This window comes from Erpetoichthys calabaricus, chromosome 12, assembly GCF_900747795.2.
Source record: "Erpetoichthys calabaricus chromosome 12, fErpCal1.3, whole genome shotgun sequence".
In the NCBI taxonomy this organism is placed as follows: domain Eukaryota; kingdom Metazoa; phylum Chordata; class Cladistia; order Polypteriformes; family Polypteridae; genus Erpetoichthys; species Erpetoichthys calabaricus.
In genome coordinates, this window is record NC_041405.2 from 151,164,238 (window position 1) to 151,182,128 (window position 17,891).

General features: G+C 39.9%; 1 protein-coding gene across 1 annotated transcript; it reads right to left on the reverse strand.

Annotated features, from left to right (window-relative positions):
• Positions 1-1,890: 1,890 nt before the first annotated feature.
• On the reverse strand, positions 1,891-8,997 carry rpl36 (ribosomal protein L36). The gene is given in 4 exon segments (XM_028816564.2): positions 1,891-2,032; positions 3,343-3,477; positions 8,906-8,979; positions 8,982-8,997. Coding segments are annotated over 4 exon segments (315 nt in total). The 3' UTR covers positions 1,891-1,942.
• Positions 8,998-17,891: the final 8,894 nt, after the last annotated feature.

Consider the following 17,891-nt stretch of genomic DNA (forward strand, 5'->3'; position numbering starts at 1 on the left):
TGCCTTCTTAATGTCTGTAAACTGAGCTCTGCCCAGTACAAACACGGACTCTCATAAAGTGTATTTTCCAGCTCCACTCTACCAGTTTTAAGAAGAAATTATGCTGAATAATTTTACATTTCATGTTAAAGGCTGTTAAATCTATCATTTCTTGTCCACATATCTGAATTCTGTGCAGGTTAACTAACATACAGTGCATCCGGAAAGTATTCCCAGCGCATCACTTTTTCCACATTTTGTTATGTTACAACCTTATTCCAAAATGGATTAAATTCATTTTTTTCCTCAGAATTCTACACACAACACCCCATAATGACAACGTGAAAAAAGTTACTTGAGGTTTTTACAAATTTATTAAAAATAAAAAAACTGAGAAAGCACATGTACATAAGTATTCACAGCCTTTGCCATGAAGCTCAAAATTGAGCTCGGGTGCCTCCTGTTTCCCCTGATCATCCTTGAGATGTTTCTGCAGCTTCATTGGAGTCCACCTGTGGTAAATGCAGTTGACTGGACCTGATTTGGAAAGTCACACACCTGTCTATAGAAGGTCCCACAGTTGACAGTTCATGTCAGAGCACAAATCAAGCATGAAGTCAAAGGAATTGTCTGTAGACCTCCGAGACAGGATTATCTTGAGGCACAAATCTGGGGAAGGTTACAGAAAAATTTCTGCTGCTTTGAAGGTCCCAATGAGCACAGTGGCCTCCATCATCCGTAAGTGGAAGAAGTTCGAAACCACCAGGACTCTTCCTAGAGCTGGCCGGCCATCTAAACTGAGCGATCAGAGGAGAAGGGCCTTAGTCAGGGAGGTGACCAAGAACCCGATGGTCACTCTGTCAGAGGTCCTCTGTGGAGAGAGGAGAACCTTCCAGAAGGACAACCATCTCTGCAGCAATCCACCAATCAGGCCTGTATGGTAGAGTGGCCAGACGGAAGACACTCCTTAGTAAAAGGCACATGGCAGCCCGCCTGGAGTTTGCCAAAAGGCACCTGAAGGACTCTCAGACCATGAGAAAGAAAATTCTCTGGTCTGATGAGACAAAGATTGAACTCTTTGGTGTGAATGTCAGGCGTCACGTTTGGAGGAAACCAGGCACCGCTCATCACCAGGCCAATACCATCCCTACAGTGAAGCATGGTGGTGGCAGCATCATGCTGTGGGGATGTTTTTCAGTGACGGGGACTGGGAGACTAGTCAGGGGAAAGGGAAAGATGACTGCAGCAATGTACAGAGACATCCTGGATGAAAACCTGCTCCAGAGCGCTCTTGACCTCAGACTGGGGCGACAGTTCATCTTTCAGCAGGACAACCACCCTAAGCACACAGCCAAGATATCAAAGGAGTGGCTTCAGGACAACTCTGTGAATGTCCTTGAGTGGCCCAGACTTGAATCCGATTGAACATCTCTGGAGAGATCTTAAAATGGCTGTGCACCGACGCTTCCCATCCAACCTGATGGAGCTTGAGAGGTGCTGCAAAGAGGAATGGGCCAAACTGGCCAAGGATACGTGTGCCAAGCTTGTGGCATCATATTCAAAAAGACTTGAGGCTGGAATTGCTGCCAAAGGTGCATCGACAAAGTATTGAGCAAAGGCTGTGAATACTTATGTACATGTGATTTCTCAGTTTTTTTTTTTTTAATAAATTTGCAAAAACCTCAAGTAACTTTTTTCACGTTGTCATTATGGGGTGTTGTGTGTAGAATTCTGAGGAAAAAAATGAATTTAATCCATTTTGGAATAAGGCTGTAACATAACAAAATGTGGAAAAAGAGATGCGCTGCACATGCTAATCTCTCCGTAATGGTGCTTTTTTTGTCCATTTCATACATATAAAAGGCATCAGTGGCCACTTTTCACTTAACTCTGAAAAACCAACACAGCAGGAACTTTCAACAGGTTTTCTATAATTTTATTTTTTTTCAAGTAACATATGAAATTAGTCTTTCTTGGCAGCTGCCTTTCTCATGGCTGCTAGGATGTTGCTCAGTTCTTCTCTCTTCCTCTTTGCACGAATGTGGGTTCCAACCTAGAGAGAGATTTGCAAAGTAATTAAAATGACAAATCTGCCCAAGGAGGATCAAGAGGACTTAAATACACGGTCAGGGTCTCCTCTCTCTTTAACTACATTATAAACGGCATCCACCACTACAGCTCAAGGCCAGAGTGTGTACGGCAAACCAAGAAGCATTTCAATTCGTGTTTTCAAAATGTATACAAGTTTTTTCACCCCAATTCTTGGCAAGAAGGAGCAAAAACAATATGTAACAAATAGTGGGCTTTGTCCAAATCCTCTTTGCTAGAGAGAGCCAGTCTTAAAACATTTCAGATCCCTACCCCACAGAAACATCATATTAAGTGCAAATCCCTCCTTAAATGAGTTTTAAGATCTGTGTATGTCAAGTAAACTTAAATGTGAAACACAGCAGACATCACCAAGAACAACTACATTCAAACTTTCTTTATATTCCAAACAGCTAGAATGCCATTTATATTCACTGTCTCCATTTTATATTTTAAATACTACCATCGTCACCTACACTCACCCTGTTAAAAGCTGCAGTAGCAACTCTCTGATCAGGCTACCCTATCTAAACTCTAAATCAATTCCTTGGGAATGCCCTTACTCTTCCCATGGACGTCTGAGAGATTGAATCCCTCCTGTGCACCCTGCTCCGCACACTCAAGTCTTCTCTAACCGGCTCAGGTCTTGAACAGTTACCATTAGGAAGCACCCAGTACCTTTTTACTTGTAACCACCTGAGAGGATTCTTCTCAACCCAGAGAGGTGGCACATCAGCTCCAGCGTCATGTGATGTTGGTGCACCTCTCACCTTCCTCGTCAGCCCAACACGCATGGACAGGAAATACAATGACCCTTGTGGTATTTCTACATACGGTTATATCAAATTCAACTCGAGCACCGGTCCTAACAAACCTCTGCCTGCTTTACTACTCAAGTCCAATTTTCACCTTGTGAACACTTGTTTTAGCAGAAATGTAAAATATCATTTACAAAAATTACTCCATGGAAGTTAATTACAAAAACCTACTCACACTTAAAGGATAGCTACAAATGCAAGTATCTAACAGATGGAAAAGTCTGCCATAAGCTCAGTACTAACCTCAAGATAGTGCAACTGAAATGTATCTGGGATGTGCTGCCTAAACCTACAAAATATCAACTCATTTCTGGACACCTGAGCAGTACTGTGATTGAATATACACTGTCTGAATACAATTCACACGCTTATTCTAATTTTGGTCCAGTGGGAGAATACGGACAAGCAATGACAGCCCTACTTCAGTCAAAATTCAACTCTGATTGGTGGAACTCACCCTCTTCTTGATGAACTTGAGTGCTCGCTTATCCTTGGACACTTTCAGCAACTCCATTGCACGCCTTTCGTAAGGGGCAAAGCCACACACCTCACGGATCATGTCTCGGACAAACTTGGTATGTTTGGTTAGGCGCTGCAGAAGGGTGGGGGGAGAGAGACAAACATATTTCAGAGATGACCATTAAACGGTATTTGCAGCATTTTAATCCAATACTTACTGTGTATAACACATTTCCAAACTATACCATCTAAAAGACATTTAACAAAAGTATACTAGAACATTCTTAAGAAGATAAATGCATAAATAAACGGCACAAATGTATGATAAAATCAAAAGAAAATAAACATGGAACGGACATACAAATGCCCGCAAGAGAAAGAAATACACACCTTCAATGTATAAACTGCCCACGCCAAAAATAGACAAGAGAAGGAAGCCTCAGGGTTGGGCCTGACAAAGCCTCACTAAGAGCCATACTGGTCTTATATTTTGCTTCTTTTAAACTACTGATTATATTAATGTTCGATTAATCTATTGATTACTCTGACAATTACCTGATCAACTGGAGTTATGTTGTTAAAGTTCTGCATTAAAAATGAACTTAAAGGAATACTCCACCCAAAAATTTTTTTTTCTTAATGTTACTTTCCCATGTAGTTTGCAATGGTGGATGACAAAAATTGTTAATCTCAGACTTTCATGCAGAACACGTGGAAACAGTTTAGGATGTAATGGAAAATAATGGTGACCAATCCTACACAACAAAATGTGAAATACGTCCATGGGGGAAAAGAAAAAAAGTAAGACATGTACAAGGAACAAAAAAAAAAAAAAAAAGTGTCACATAATCCACATGTCAACCATTTGTATTCTCAAAATATGCCAAATTTGTGCACTTTTACTAAAGTTTTAATACTTCCACAAAATTCAGTGTAGAAGAGAACAGGAAAGAATTAATTCCCATAATCCTATGCATTTAAATTGAAGATCCACCTTTCCCCTCAGTTATTGGTAAAGTGTCCCGAGTGATCTTCAGCCTCGACACTGTAAAGAGGATCATTAAACGTCACCCATAGTCTGACTCAAGGCTAACTGATAAAATGGAAACCTGAGCCCGAGTCATTTTCGGGGGGTGGGGGTTTTGGGGGGGGGCAGTAAAGCAAAAAAGGTTAATAATGACTGCATATAAAATCCTATTGCACTCCAGAGGTCTGTGTAAGTATAGAACAAATCCCCATGATATGAATTTGCGGGTTCATCTGAAGAAACTGCTAAACAGCTGCCAATTACCTCAGAGCTTAGTTAATAAACTTGTATCATCACTGCTCATGAACTTCTCCTAACTTATACATACGTGCATCTGCACCGTGTGCCTGCCTACATCATGTTAAGTGCCGCATTTTGAATGCTTTTACAGGACTTGAAGAAAATAAAACTAAACCATGGTTAAAAGATTAACTTTCAAATTTAAAACTGGCTCTATGGCACGGCTTAGAAAGGAGAATTTTCAGTCATTTGCACTTTAGTAGAGGTGTTGTAATTGGGGGAGTGCTGCCGCTGTGTGTTTTCACTCATTACTGAATATTTTCTTTCCTAATGATTTCTGTCGGAAAGCTGCTTTTCATTTCACTTTTTAATAATAAAAGAAACTATGACTCAGTGCTTTAGATTTCTGTACTTTAAGAAGTAAATCTCAGTATCTCCACTGACAGGATGAGCAAAGTTTCATTTGGCACAGAATGTAGGCTCGCCCAGGATTCACGCACACATTGAATGGCTTTAATTTGACATGCAAGAAATACGCTAAACAAAAGCAAAATAAACCACAACCCAGTTTTAGCATGAATACAAATATCAGAGAAAACAAAGATGTTTAAAAAATGCTGCCAGTAGGCCCAGTGGCTTCATTTACTGCAATCTGATCCTACTTGCAATGCAACAGAAGCCGAGGAATGATCTTGTGGTAATGTGAGATAATGAAAAACATCATTGTAACAGAATTCATCCAAAAACCTAACAATGCATTTATAAACATTTAAATCACCATGTTTCTACAAATTAGAAATGTTTTGCTCAATGTTATCAGTTTAACTGAAGGCAGCGCTTGAGGTTTCGCCTTCCCACTTCAGTGTGTTCACATGAATTTCTGATCATCTTTGTGGGAGAAACGTGAAGTCGCTGGTGATGTGCTACAAAATAAGACTAAAAAACTGAACATGAATCTAGTGCAGAATTTCTACCAGGTTTGTGACAGTGGATTACACCTGTTAATTTGTGCCTAAAGAATCCTTTTTTTCATTTAAGTGCAGACATAAAGAGTATATGAGAATCACAAACAAGTAAATCCTTTAACATTAAAAAGAATTCCATAAAATATGCAGTCATATGAAAAAGTTTGGGAAGCCCTCTTAATTCTTTAGATTTTTGTTTCTCATTGGCTGAGCTTTCAAAGTAGCAACTTTCTTTTAATATCTGACATGCCTTATGGACACAGTAGGATTTCAGCAGTGACATTAAGTTTATTGGATTAACAGAAAATATGCAATATGCATCATAACAAAATTAGGTGCATAAATGTGGGCACCCCAACAGAGATATGACATCAATACTTAGTTGAGCCTCCTTTTGCAAATCTAACAGCCTCTTGACGCTGTCCTCCTATAGCCTCTGATGAGTGTCTGGATTCTGGATGGAGGTATTGTTGACCATTCTACATACAAAATCTCTCCAGTTCAGTTCAATTTGATGGCTGCTGAGCATGGACAGCCTGCTTCAAATCATCCCATAGATGATCTGGGGACTGTGACAGCCATTCCAGAACATTGTACTTCTCCCTCTGCATGAATACCTTTGTAGATTTCTAATTGTTTTGGGTCATTGTCTTGTTGAAATATCCAACCCCTGCGTAACTTCAACTTTGTGACTGATGCTTGAACATTATCCTGAAGAATTTGTTGATATTGGGTTGAATTCATCCGTCCCTCGACTTTAACAAGGGCCCCGGTCCCTGAACTAGCCACACATCCCCACATCATAATGGAACCTCCACCAAATTGGACAGTTGGTAGCAGGTGTTTTCTTGGAATGCAGTGCTGTTCTTCCGCCATGCAAAGCGCTTTTTGTTAGGACCAAATAACTCCATTTTTTGTCTCATCAGTCCAAAGCACTTTGTTCCAAAATGAATCTGGCTTATCTAAATGAGCATTTGCATACAACAAGCGACTGTTTGTAGCGTGAGTGCAGAAAGGGCTTCTTTCTCATCACCCTGCCATACAGATGTTCTTTGTGCAAATTGTGCCGAATTGTAGAACGATGTACAGATACACCATCTGCAGCAAGATGTTCTTAAAGGTCTTTGGAGGTGATCTGTGAGTTGTCTGTAACCACTCTCACAATCCTGTACATATGCCGTTCCTATATTTTTCTTGGCCTACCAGACCTGCTGGGATTAACAGCAACTGTGCCTGTGACCTTCCATTTCCTGATTACATTCCTTACAGTTGAAGCTGACAATTTAAACCTCTGAGATGGCTTTGTGTAGCCTTCCCCTAAACCATGAGACTCAACAATCTTTGTTTTCAGATCTTTTGAGAGTTTCTTTGAGGATCCCATGCTGTCCCTCTTCAGAGAAGAGTCAAAGGGAAGCACAACTTGCAATTGTCCACCTTAAATACCTTTTCTCATGATTAGACACACTGACTATGAAGTTCAAGGCTTAACAAGCTCATCCAACCAATTTGGTGTTGTAAGTAATCAGCATTGAGCAGTGACAGGCATTCAAATCAGCAAAATTACAAGGGGACCCACATTTTTGTACAGCCAGTTTTTCACATTTGATTTAATTTCATACAACTAAATACTGCGTCACTAAAAATCTTTGTTCGGAAAACACAGCAGTACTCAGATGTTCCTAGGAAATGAAAGACATACCACTGTTATCTTTTTTTATTGAAAGTAGAGTAAATTATTATGCAGGCTGAGAGCGGTTCCCAAACTTTTTCATATGACTGTAGCTAGTTTCCCCGGGGAAGAGGGTGAACAGTCATTTGAAAGATTGCTCAGTTCTCCAAGCTATAAAATAATGCAAAGTGTGTTTTATAAAATTGCAATTCTCTAACATCAACACATAAAAGTCTCACAAGAAAAAGCAATTTAAACAAAAAAGGAAAGAGACATTCACTGTTTCTACTTCTTAGCCCAATCAGGTTGGATTTCTTCTTAAGTACACATTATGTCATCATTCACATTTTATTTTATTATGGTGATAGTAACAAAGGTCATCAAAAATCCACAAAACTTTGATGTAGGTGATAATGGATATGTTAAAAATAACACAAAAATTAAATATGCCTAGAAAATGACTGTGTTGGGTTTTCATTTAGAAATGCAGTTGTCAAACTGGCACATTCAGAAGATCTTAAGCTTATTCAGTAGCAGTGGATCTGTGTTGGTGGGCTCTCCGTTATCTTGACCACAGCATACTACATAAATCTTACATTCCCAATTCTCAGGTATGCAAATAAAATAAGCAATATCTAAAGAAACATGACAACAATCCTGTAAAACACAAAAATGCCAAAATGAATTCCTGTGTACAAGGCAACTAGTAAAAACCATTCCCAAGTGTCAATTATGATTACAAATCAGAAATCTTAAACCAATGACCAAGTTACAACTAGGCTGACCATTGGTATCCAAATGCTACACACAGTGGAAAACCAGGTTGTGACTAGGGCCTCAGATGCCTCGAAAGTTCAGTTAGCCAATAAAAGTTGTCAATTTGCTTGACTTCTCACTGCATCCATAATGACTAACATGGTACAACACCAGACTACAGTTTATGTGGGAAATTGGCCATAAAGGAACAGAAATATGATTTTTTAAGCAGTAAAATATCAGCATCTATTTAATTCTTTGCATGCAGCTCTTCCTTTTCCCTCCAATTAGGTTTATTTTAAGCACCAAAAATACACCACTAAAGATTGGGGGATAAAAAAACTTCCAAGTATTACGACACAGCTAGAAATTTGAAATTTCCCAGGTGAATTGATGTAACGTGCATCTCTCTCTCATATATATATATATATATATATATATGCATATATAATCCAAAGTCTGTCTGTCTCTCTGTCTGCTTTTGATGAGAGAACTACTTAATGGAGTTGGATCTGGTTTTTCCTATAATTTGTTTGAACATTCTGGGTGATTCTGCGACTTCCGTCATTGTGCTAAGAATCATAGTTCACTTGCAGGAGTGATATATTTGTGCTAACCTGAGACAGAGGCTACGGGCTGAGGGGAAGGGGAAGCATTACGTCAGGAGTGGGGAGCTGGGCAGGGCCCTCCTCACTCATGCTCCAGCCTCTGATTGAATCGGTCTACTTCTGGCCACGTTTTGGAGCGCACCTTGCTTCCGCTTAGTTAGCGATACCTGTTTGTTGATTTTTAAAGTTTGCCCTGTTTCACTATTATGCAGGCAGAGCCACAGGGAACAGCTAGTATTGAATATGGCAGAGTCTTTCAGACACATCTGGTACAAAATAATGTGAATCTCACTTACCCCTCTTCTTCTGTTCTGCCTTGGCTTGCTCACATTCTTGGTCACGGGGTGGCCTTTATTAAGGCCAACGGCCATGGATACCGGATTGCCATATCTGAAAAGAAACAAAAATGATTATGTGGTAAAAAAAAAATGTTTTAAGAGGTTATGAGCTAACCAGTTACTTCCTAGTCTAATTGAATCACTACTTAAAATACTGCACAATATACAAGTTCTGTATTGGTGAAGTTTTTCTTTTCCTCTATCCAAATAATGGTTAATCCAACAATCACAAACAGCCTTGCTTCATTGAGAACTCTTAATTTTTTTTGCATTATTTAATCTGACATTTATATTGATGTAAGGTGTGTCTGTTCAATTTCAAATATTTTTCTAAGAACAATTTCCATACTTCACAGTTAAACATATTCCTGAGTAAATAGGCACAACTGTGTATTTTTCACCTCAAATCATAGCTGCATAAAACATTACTTGAACTAATCTTCTTCAGACAAATTAGGAACGTAAAGCCGATTAAGCATATGTATTAGAAGGGACTCCTTGAAATGGACTTAAGACAAAGACTACAATTTGCAACTTCTCCACATGCTACTTAAGAGAACTTGTGTAGTAAAATAAAGCTTCAAATACAGATGGCTCATCTGTGACGCAATACAGGATGTAATTACTCATTGAGTATGATGATGTTGAACAGGCCAAAAATTCCTTGACTGTATCCAGTATATGCTTCAGAAAAGACAAATTAATGGAAACAAAAATGAACCACGGTGGCATAATTTCTATGCTTAGCAGAAAAACAGTACTTGAGTTTTGGCAAGTTCAGTGTGTTAAAAGACAACAAATGACACCATTACAAAAAGATTTGAAAAAAAAACTATATCTGCATTCCAATCAAGTTAAAAACTGCAAGGTGCAATATGCAGAGTAAGACAACCGCCAATGCTTTATAGGACATCTTTACATAATGGCCTGTGCTGTACAAGTCCAAGCTATTGAAGAATGATTTACTTTCTGTAAAAGAAAGAACAGATGGGAAAAGGGCCAAGCTAAGGGTCACAAAACACTAGCAAAAATTGTAGACCAAAACTTTGAAATACTTGGTCTAATTTCTTAGCTATTACTATAGTAAGCATAAGCAAGCAACAAAAGTACAGAAAGAAGTAGATTAAAAGCTAAAGAGGAATGCAGGGTTAAAATGTATTTTGTCAAATATTCTTGTAGTACTTGTTGGGCACTGTACTTCCCTTCCCAAGGCAAGCAATTATTTTATCTGCACCAAATTTTTTTCTTACTGATTACTTGGTTGACGCCTTTATCCAAGGCAACCTTTCAACGTTTGTGGCATAAGTGGTTACACTTCTGTTGTTTTTCCAAATGGAGCACAGGTTGGTTAAGTAATTTGTTCATGGTTACACAGTCGGTAGCGGTATTTGAGCCCACAACCTTAGGGTATGAAGTCCAAAGCCATAATCACCATGCCATACTGTCTGCAATTATAATGCAGGACTGTCCATTTGAATATGTCAGGTAAGACACACTCGAGGTCCGGTAGATGCCATTCCGATACATATAAAACGTATATATGCTTTTGTGGTATGTGCAGTACGTATATTTTATGTAAAATATTTGGATTTGCCCAGGACAACATTAGAGTTACTGTCTCTGTGCAGCCAGGCCTATTTCGGTGTGTTTTAGTAATCAACGACTAATTACACTTTTCGCATTTCCACTCATTAGTGAAGCACGGTCACAACGGGACAGTCAATCGCTTTTGCTACACTATCCGCAAACACAAACGGCTAAAAATGTACCCAAGAAGCCCAGTGACCAATCCTTTACAGAAATAAAGAGTACTGCTCATCCACCATGCCTGCTATTTTGGTTACGTCGGTCGGCGTGTAATAAAATCAGCGGGTTTGGTGGTTCCTATCGTAACGCAGCACTTAAAGAAAACGTGCCACGACGGGCCGACGAAATACAAGCATCTTCTGCAACAAAACACTGCCTGCTTACCCTCTACGCCGAGACGCTTAGCATTTATTGGCGTGAAACAGCAGCTAAACTGCCAACTCTAACATTCATGCTTTCAAACACAGTAACCATCGCTTCTCCACAATACAACTCAAACAATTTAACTCTATAAAGACCTATTAAAACATGAACTGTACCCTGCCAATGTTAAACAAGTCTTAAAATCATCGATGGTTGTGATTGTACACAGATTTCTTTCTCCGATCTCCTGTAACTTACTTTCCCTTCGAATGGAGGCCACAAAGGAAAGGGCGAGCAAAACCGGAAGAAGTCAATATGCACCACTAGCGCGGCAGGCGGCTTGAGTTCTAAAACAGCGGCCTCTAGCGGTCGGAGAGTGGAACGTATATCCTTTGGTCCTTCCTCCGTCAGAGCGTGTAATACACGCATCTTTTAATTTCAAAAGTGTTCAGGTGTTTTTATTTAAATTACCAAAACATACGTAGTACACACCCAGCAAACGCATTTGTGAAACAGTTACAAATTACTAGTGTAAAGTATTTTGCAGATAATGGAGAACATTATCAGCGACTCTCCTTAGTTCAAAAAGAACCCGTTGATTTGAGCGGTTCAGTGACGTCACCGCTTCTGGCAGAATAACGGCGGCTGAAGGAGGCTTGCTTTTTTCAAAATGTATTTTTATAATTTCAGCCAACATCAATGATAGAATATAAGAAATATAATTTTTTAAATGTTAAAGATTTTCAAATATTCTTAAAATGTATTTAAAAACGTGGTGTCCATTAATAGAAAAAATAAAGAACATTATAAAGCCACCGTAGTGGATATAGATATATACACCAGCAAAACCCAAGGAGCTGGTGGTGGATTTTAGGAGGCCCAGACCCCTCATAGACCCAGTGATCATCAAAGGTGACTGTGTGCAGATGGGTGCAGACCTATAAATATCTGGGAGTGCTGCTGGAAGATAAATTAGACTGGACTGCCAATACTGATGCGCTGTGCAAGAAAGGACAAAGCCGGTTATACTTCCTTAGAAGGCTGGCTTCCTTCAACATCTGCAATAAGATGCTGCAGATGTTCTATCAAACAGTTGTGGCGAGCGCACTCTTCTACGCAGTGGTGTGCTGGGGAGGCAGCATAAGAGGAAAGACGCCTCACGCCTGGACAAACTGGTGAGGAAGGCAGGCTCTATTGTTGGCATGGAGCTGGACAGTTTAAACATCTGTGGCAGAGCGAAGGGCGCTCAGCAGGCTCCTATCAATTATGGAGAATCCACTGCATCCACTAAATAATGTCATCTCCAGACAGAAGAGCAGCTTCAGCGACAGACTGCTGTCACTGTCCTGCTCCACAGACAGATTGAGGAGATCGTTCCTCCCCCAAACTATGCGACTCTTTAATTCCACCAGGGGGGGGTAAACGTTAATTATTTAACATTATACATAGTTATTGTCTGTTTTTTTCACCTGTATTATTATCATTCTTTAATTTAATATTATTTATTGTATCAGTATGCTGCTGCTGAAGAATGTGAATTTCCCATCGGGATTAATAAAGTATCTATCTATCTATCTATCTATCTATCTATCTATCTATCTATCTATCTATCTATCTATCTATCTATCTATCTATCTATCTATCTATCTATAGGGAGTTAAATGTAACATTATAAATTGTATGTTGGCGATTAAAATAATAGAAAACTTTAACTTTTTTAATATTATACATGTAGTTAAACATGAATAGTCATTACACATGCAGTGTGTCATGATGGTTAAGGCTTTGGATTGCAGCCCGTGGGTTGTGGGTTTAAATCTCAATTCTTACACTATGTGACAAGGAGTGAGTTACTTCACATGTCAGGGCTCCACTTGCAAAAACAAAAGAAATGCAACCAGTTTTGAATCACCTTGGGTAAAGGTATCAGTCAATTAATAATGTATAAAGATGTTCCTGTTCCAAAGAAGACAGCAGCTTCCTTCACCTAATAACTATAGAGACTAGTGACATTTATATCTCACATCATGAAGACCTTTTGACTGGTAAGAATCTCTACTGAGGACATACTTGGAATGACCTTAACACTATAAGATATGGATATGGCACCATAAACAAATTAAGTAATCACTCTACCTTAATTTATTTGGCACATTGGTGTGTATGAGTGGTCTGTGCAGGACTGGCACCCATACAGCTCAGGTTTTGCCATATGTTCAATGTTTCCAATATGTGCTTCAGCTCCAGCTGTTTGAAAATGGATGGATAGAGAGGCTGGTCCTGGACTATATGAGTCTTCTTGTGGCAGACCACCAGGACCCACTGCAGTTTGCCTATCAGACAAAGATTGAAGCGGAGGATGCAGTTATCAATATTCTCCACAAGGCTTATTCTCACCTAAACAAAGTTGGCCACATTGTGGATGATGTTTTTTGGTTTCTCCAGCATCTTTAGTAGATAGATAGATAGATAGATAGATAGATAGATAGATAGATAGATAGATAGATAGATAGATAGATAGATAGATAGATAGATAGATAGATAGATAGATAGATAGATAGATAGATACCAAAAAGGGAAATTCACATTCTCCAGCAGCAGCATACTGATACAAAAAACAATATTAAATTAAAGATTGATAATAATGCAGGAAAAAACAGACAATAACTTTGTATAATGTTAACGTTTACCCCCACGGGAAGAATTGAAGAGTCACATAGATTGGGGGAGGAACGATCTTCTCAGTCTGTCAGTGGAGCAGGACAGTGACAGCAGTCTGTCGCTGAAGCTGCTCTTCTGTCTGGAGATGACATTGTTTAGTGGATGCAGTGGATTCTCCATAATTGATAGGAGTCTGCTCAGCTCCCATCACTCTGCCACAGATGTCAAACTGTCCAGCTCCATGCCAACAATAGAGCCTTCCTTCCTCACCAGTTTGTCAAGGCGTGAGGCGTCCTTCTTCTTAATGCTGCCTCCCCAGCACACCACCGCATAGAAGAGGGCGCTCGCCACAACCGTCTGATAGAACATCAGCAGCATCTTATTGCAGATGTTCAAGGACGCCAGCCTTCTAAGGAAGTATAGTTGGCTCTGTCCTTTCTTACACAGAGCATCAGTATTGGCAGTCCAGTCTAATTTATCATCCAGCTGCAGTCCTAGGTCTGCACCATCTGCACACAGTCACCTCTGATGATCACGGGGTCCATCCAGTGATGGTACCATAGTACCATCCAGCCATCCCTGTTAAGGGATAAACTGAGAGATTTTCAGGTGGATGAGCCTGTAGTGTCCAGAATGATTGACCGTCTGTCAGGCAGACCACCGTTTGTGAGATTCAAGGGCTGTATGTGCAACACTGGAGCACCACGAGGAACAGGCCTGTCTGCTTCACTCTTCACTCTGTACACCTCAGACTATAAAAATTACAGCAAGTTATATCACCTATAGAAATGCTCAGATGATTCTGAACTTATGGGGTGTATTAATAACGGGGTGTGAGACAGAGGAGAGGAGTCAGGGTAGAACTTTGAGAACTGCAACTTAACATCAGAAAAACCAAGGAACTGCTTATTGATTTCACTGGTCTACAAAATATATTTTTTGTTTGCTTCTGGGAACTTCAGAGCAGCTCTCTATTAAGTTTTTTACACTGATTTCATATATGAAATCGGAATTAAGCTAGCACATCAGGTTTTTGAAATACACATCATTGACGTTTTGACACTTTTGAATATCAATATAATATACCAACATGATATCTAGAGTTTGGACTCTATCCCACCAAAATTGTTTTGATGTGTTTATTCTGAAAACAAACCAGAAGACGATACCAGAGACATGTTAAAGTATATTTTTGTCAATTTACCTCAATATAAAAATGAGGTCAGCATGCCCAAAAATGTTGGAGGCACTCGCTTTTGCGCTTGTACTGCACATCTGTCTCTCTTTGCAAGAACCAACAGTAGTCACCCATCATGCTCGGAGTGAATTTTTCCCAATATCAGTTTTCCATCACCGTTTTATCTTGATGAAATCTTTCCCCACGCTCATCTCTGACATCGCTTAGATTTGGTGGAAAAAAGTCGAGATGGGAATGTAAAAAATGCATCTGCATTGACATTCAGGCTCCCGTAAGCTAATATACTTTCAGCATATTCTCCACAAGCTCAGCATAATTCTCTGCTCTGTGACTGTGAAGAAAATTCTGGACAACCCGCACGAATGAGGGTGCTGATTCAGTGGGCTTCAGTTTCCTTTTGAACTCCTCGTCAAACATCAGTTCACGGATTTCAGGGCCAACAAAAACACCTTCCTTAATTTTGGCTTCACTTTTCTCAACACCAAACTTATTTCTTGAATGCTGAAACGCATCGCCTTTACTGTCCAGTCACCCTAGTTGTCCAAGGCCTGGAACATCGTAACTAAAAAACGGGACGTGCTGCTGGACGAAAACGGTTTTCAGATTTGGAGTCAGCAAGTGAAATTTGTTAAAGTACAGGTGAAAGAATCCCAGTAGCAAAATGCTTGTTGACCAGTGAAAGCACCAAAGAGCCTTTATGTCCATTCACTATTCCAGCGTTTCTCAACCTTTAAGTATTTGTGACCCGAGTTTTCATAACAGTTTTAATCGCGCCCCTCTAATGTTTTTTTAAAAGGAGCCCACTAATACCAATTTGTTCTTTTTTAATTAATGATATATCATAGATGCATATTTTATTATACCTACTTAACTTTTATCGACATTTATCTAACTCTATATTTATTTTTCTAGTATCAGAATGTAGTTTAAGTTAATTTGTTTTGGTTTCAATAGATGTATTTTTCATATTTTCGATTCTTGTTTTCTTTTTTTTTCATCTTCGCGCCCCTATTTTTGTTACTTCGCGTCCCCCTAGGGGGGCCCGCCCCACAGTTTGAGAACCACTGCACTATTCAGTACTTGGGGGTCCACATCAATGACAGGCTGGTCCGGTCTCATAGCCAGTGCCAGGGCTAGGTTATTTTGTGCCCTTGGACAAGTTTATTAGTGTACCAACCTACTGTCCGGTAGCTAACCCGTAAGGCTGGGTTTTCTCCACTTATGATCTGCTGCCTAGGTGAATGCTTAATTCGCCTCTGCTCATAGTACAGAGGAACTATAAAAGAAAGGGCAGAGCAGGCTCTTCTTTTATCAGGTGACTGCGTTCATTTAATGTGGGAAGTGACATCCTTCACGTCTTCTACATCTCTGTGATGGCCAGTGTGCTGTGCTGGGCTGGTAACATCACGTCAAGAGAAACTGACCAAATCACCAAGATTATTATAAAGGCAGGCTCAGTTATGGGATGCACTCTAGACCCACACACTTACCCCATTGTTCCACCTTATAGCTTAACGTTTTAATTTTTTTTTCCTCAAATGAAAATTGGCCAAAACTACACACATGCATTCTAATACACATCTTCCTTAAAATATCAAATGATTATAAACTTACACAGAAACATCACCAGTGTTAACTGTATCACTAGAAAAGTTCATTTAACTCTTAAAAAATTATTGTAATGAGCACCAAGATGGAAAAACCGAGAGACACGCCGGATGGCGGTTAAGCCCAATAACGGGCGCGTTTATTCCACAACAAATAATTTACAGCAGCCTTCCTGCAGAATCAAACCCACAAAGGTCCTGAAAAAATAACAGTCACTTCACTAGGCAGGTTATTCCTCTCTCGCAGTGTTCCCGACCGTCATCTGGCGTCTCGTTTTCCAGTTCTGCAGGGCTGTATTTACAGTGGTGTGAAAAACTATTTGCCCCCTTCCTGATTTCTTATTCTTTTGCATGTTTGTCACACAAAATGTTTCTGATCATCAAACACATTTAACCATTAGTCAAATATAACACAAGTAAACACAAAATGCAGTTTGTAAATGGTGGTTTTTATTATTTAGGGAGAAAAAAAAATCCAAACCTACATGGCCCTGTGTGAAAAAGTAATTGCCCCCTTAACCTAATAACTGGTTGGGCCACCCTTAGCAGCAATAACTGCAATCAAGCGTTTGCGATAACTTGCAATGAGTCTTTTACAGCGCTCTGGAGGAATTTTGGCCCACTCATCTTTGCAAAATTGTTGTAATTCAGCTTTATTTGAGGGTTTTCTAGCATGAACCGCCTTTTTAAGGTCATGCCATAGCATCTCAATTGGATTCAGGTCAGGACTTTGACTAGGCCACTCCAAAGTCTTCATTTTGTTTTTCTTCAGCCATTCAGAGGTGGATTTGCTGGTGTGTTTTGGGTCATTGTCCTGTTGCAGCACCCAAGATCGCTTCAGCTTGAGTTGACGAACAGATGGCCGGACATTCTCCTTCAGGATTTTTTGGTAGACAGTAGAATTCATGGTTCCATCTATCACAGCAAGCCTTCCAGGTCCTGAAGCAGCAAAACAACCCCAGACCATCACACTACCACCACCATATTTTACTGTTGGTATGATGTTCTTTTTCTGAAATGCTGTGTTCCTTTTACGCCAGATGTAACGGGACATTTGCCTTCCAAAAAGTTCAACTTTTGTCTCATCAGTCCACAAGGTATTTCCCCAAAAGTCTTGGCAATCATTGAGATGTTTCTTAGCAAAATTGAGACGAGCCCTAATGTTCTTTTTGCTTAACAGTGGTTTGCGTCTTGGAAATCTGCCATGCAGGCCGTTTTTGCCCAGTCTCTTTCTTATGGTGGAGTCGTGAACACTGACCTTAATTGAGGCAAGTGAGGCCTGCAGTTCTTTAGACGTTGTCCTGGGGTCTTTTGTGACCTCTCGGATGAGTCGTCTCTGCGCTCTTGGGGTAATTTTGGTCGGCCGGCCACTCCTGGGAAGGTTCACCACTGTTCCATGTTTTTGCCATTTGTGGATAATGGCTCCCACTGTGGTTCGCTGGAGTCCCAAAGCTTTAGAAATGGCTTTATAACCTTTACAAGACTGATAGATCTCAATTACTTCTGTTCTCATTTGTTCCTGAATTTC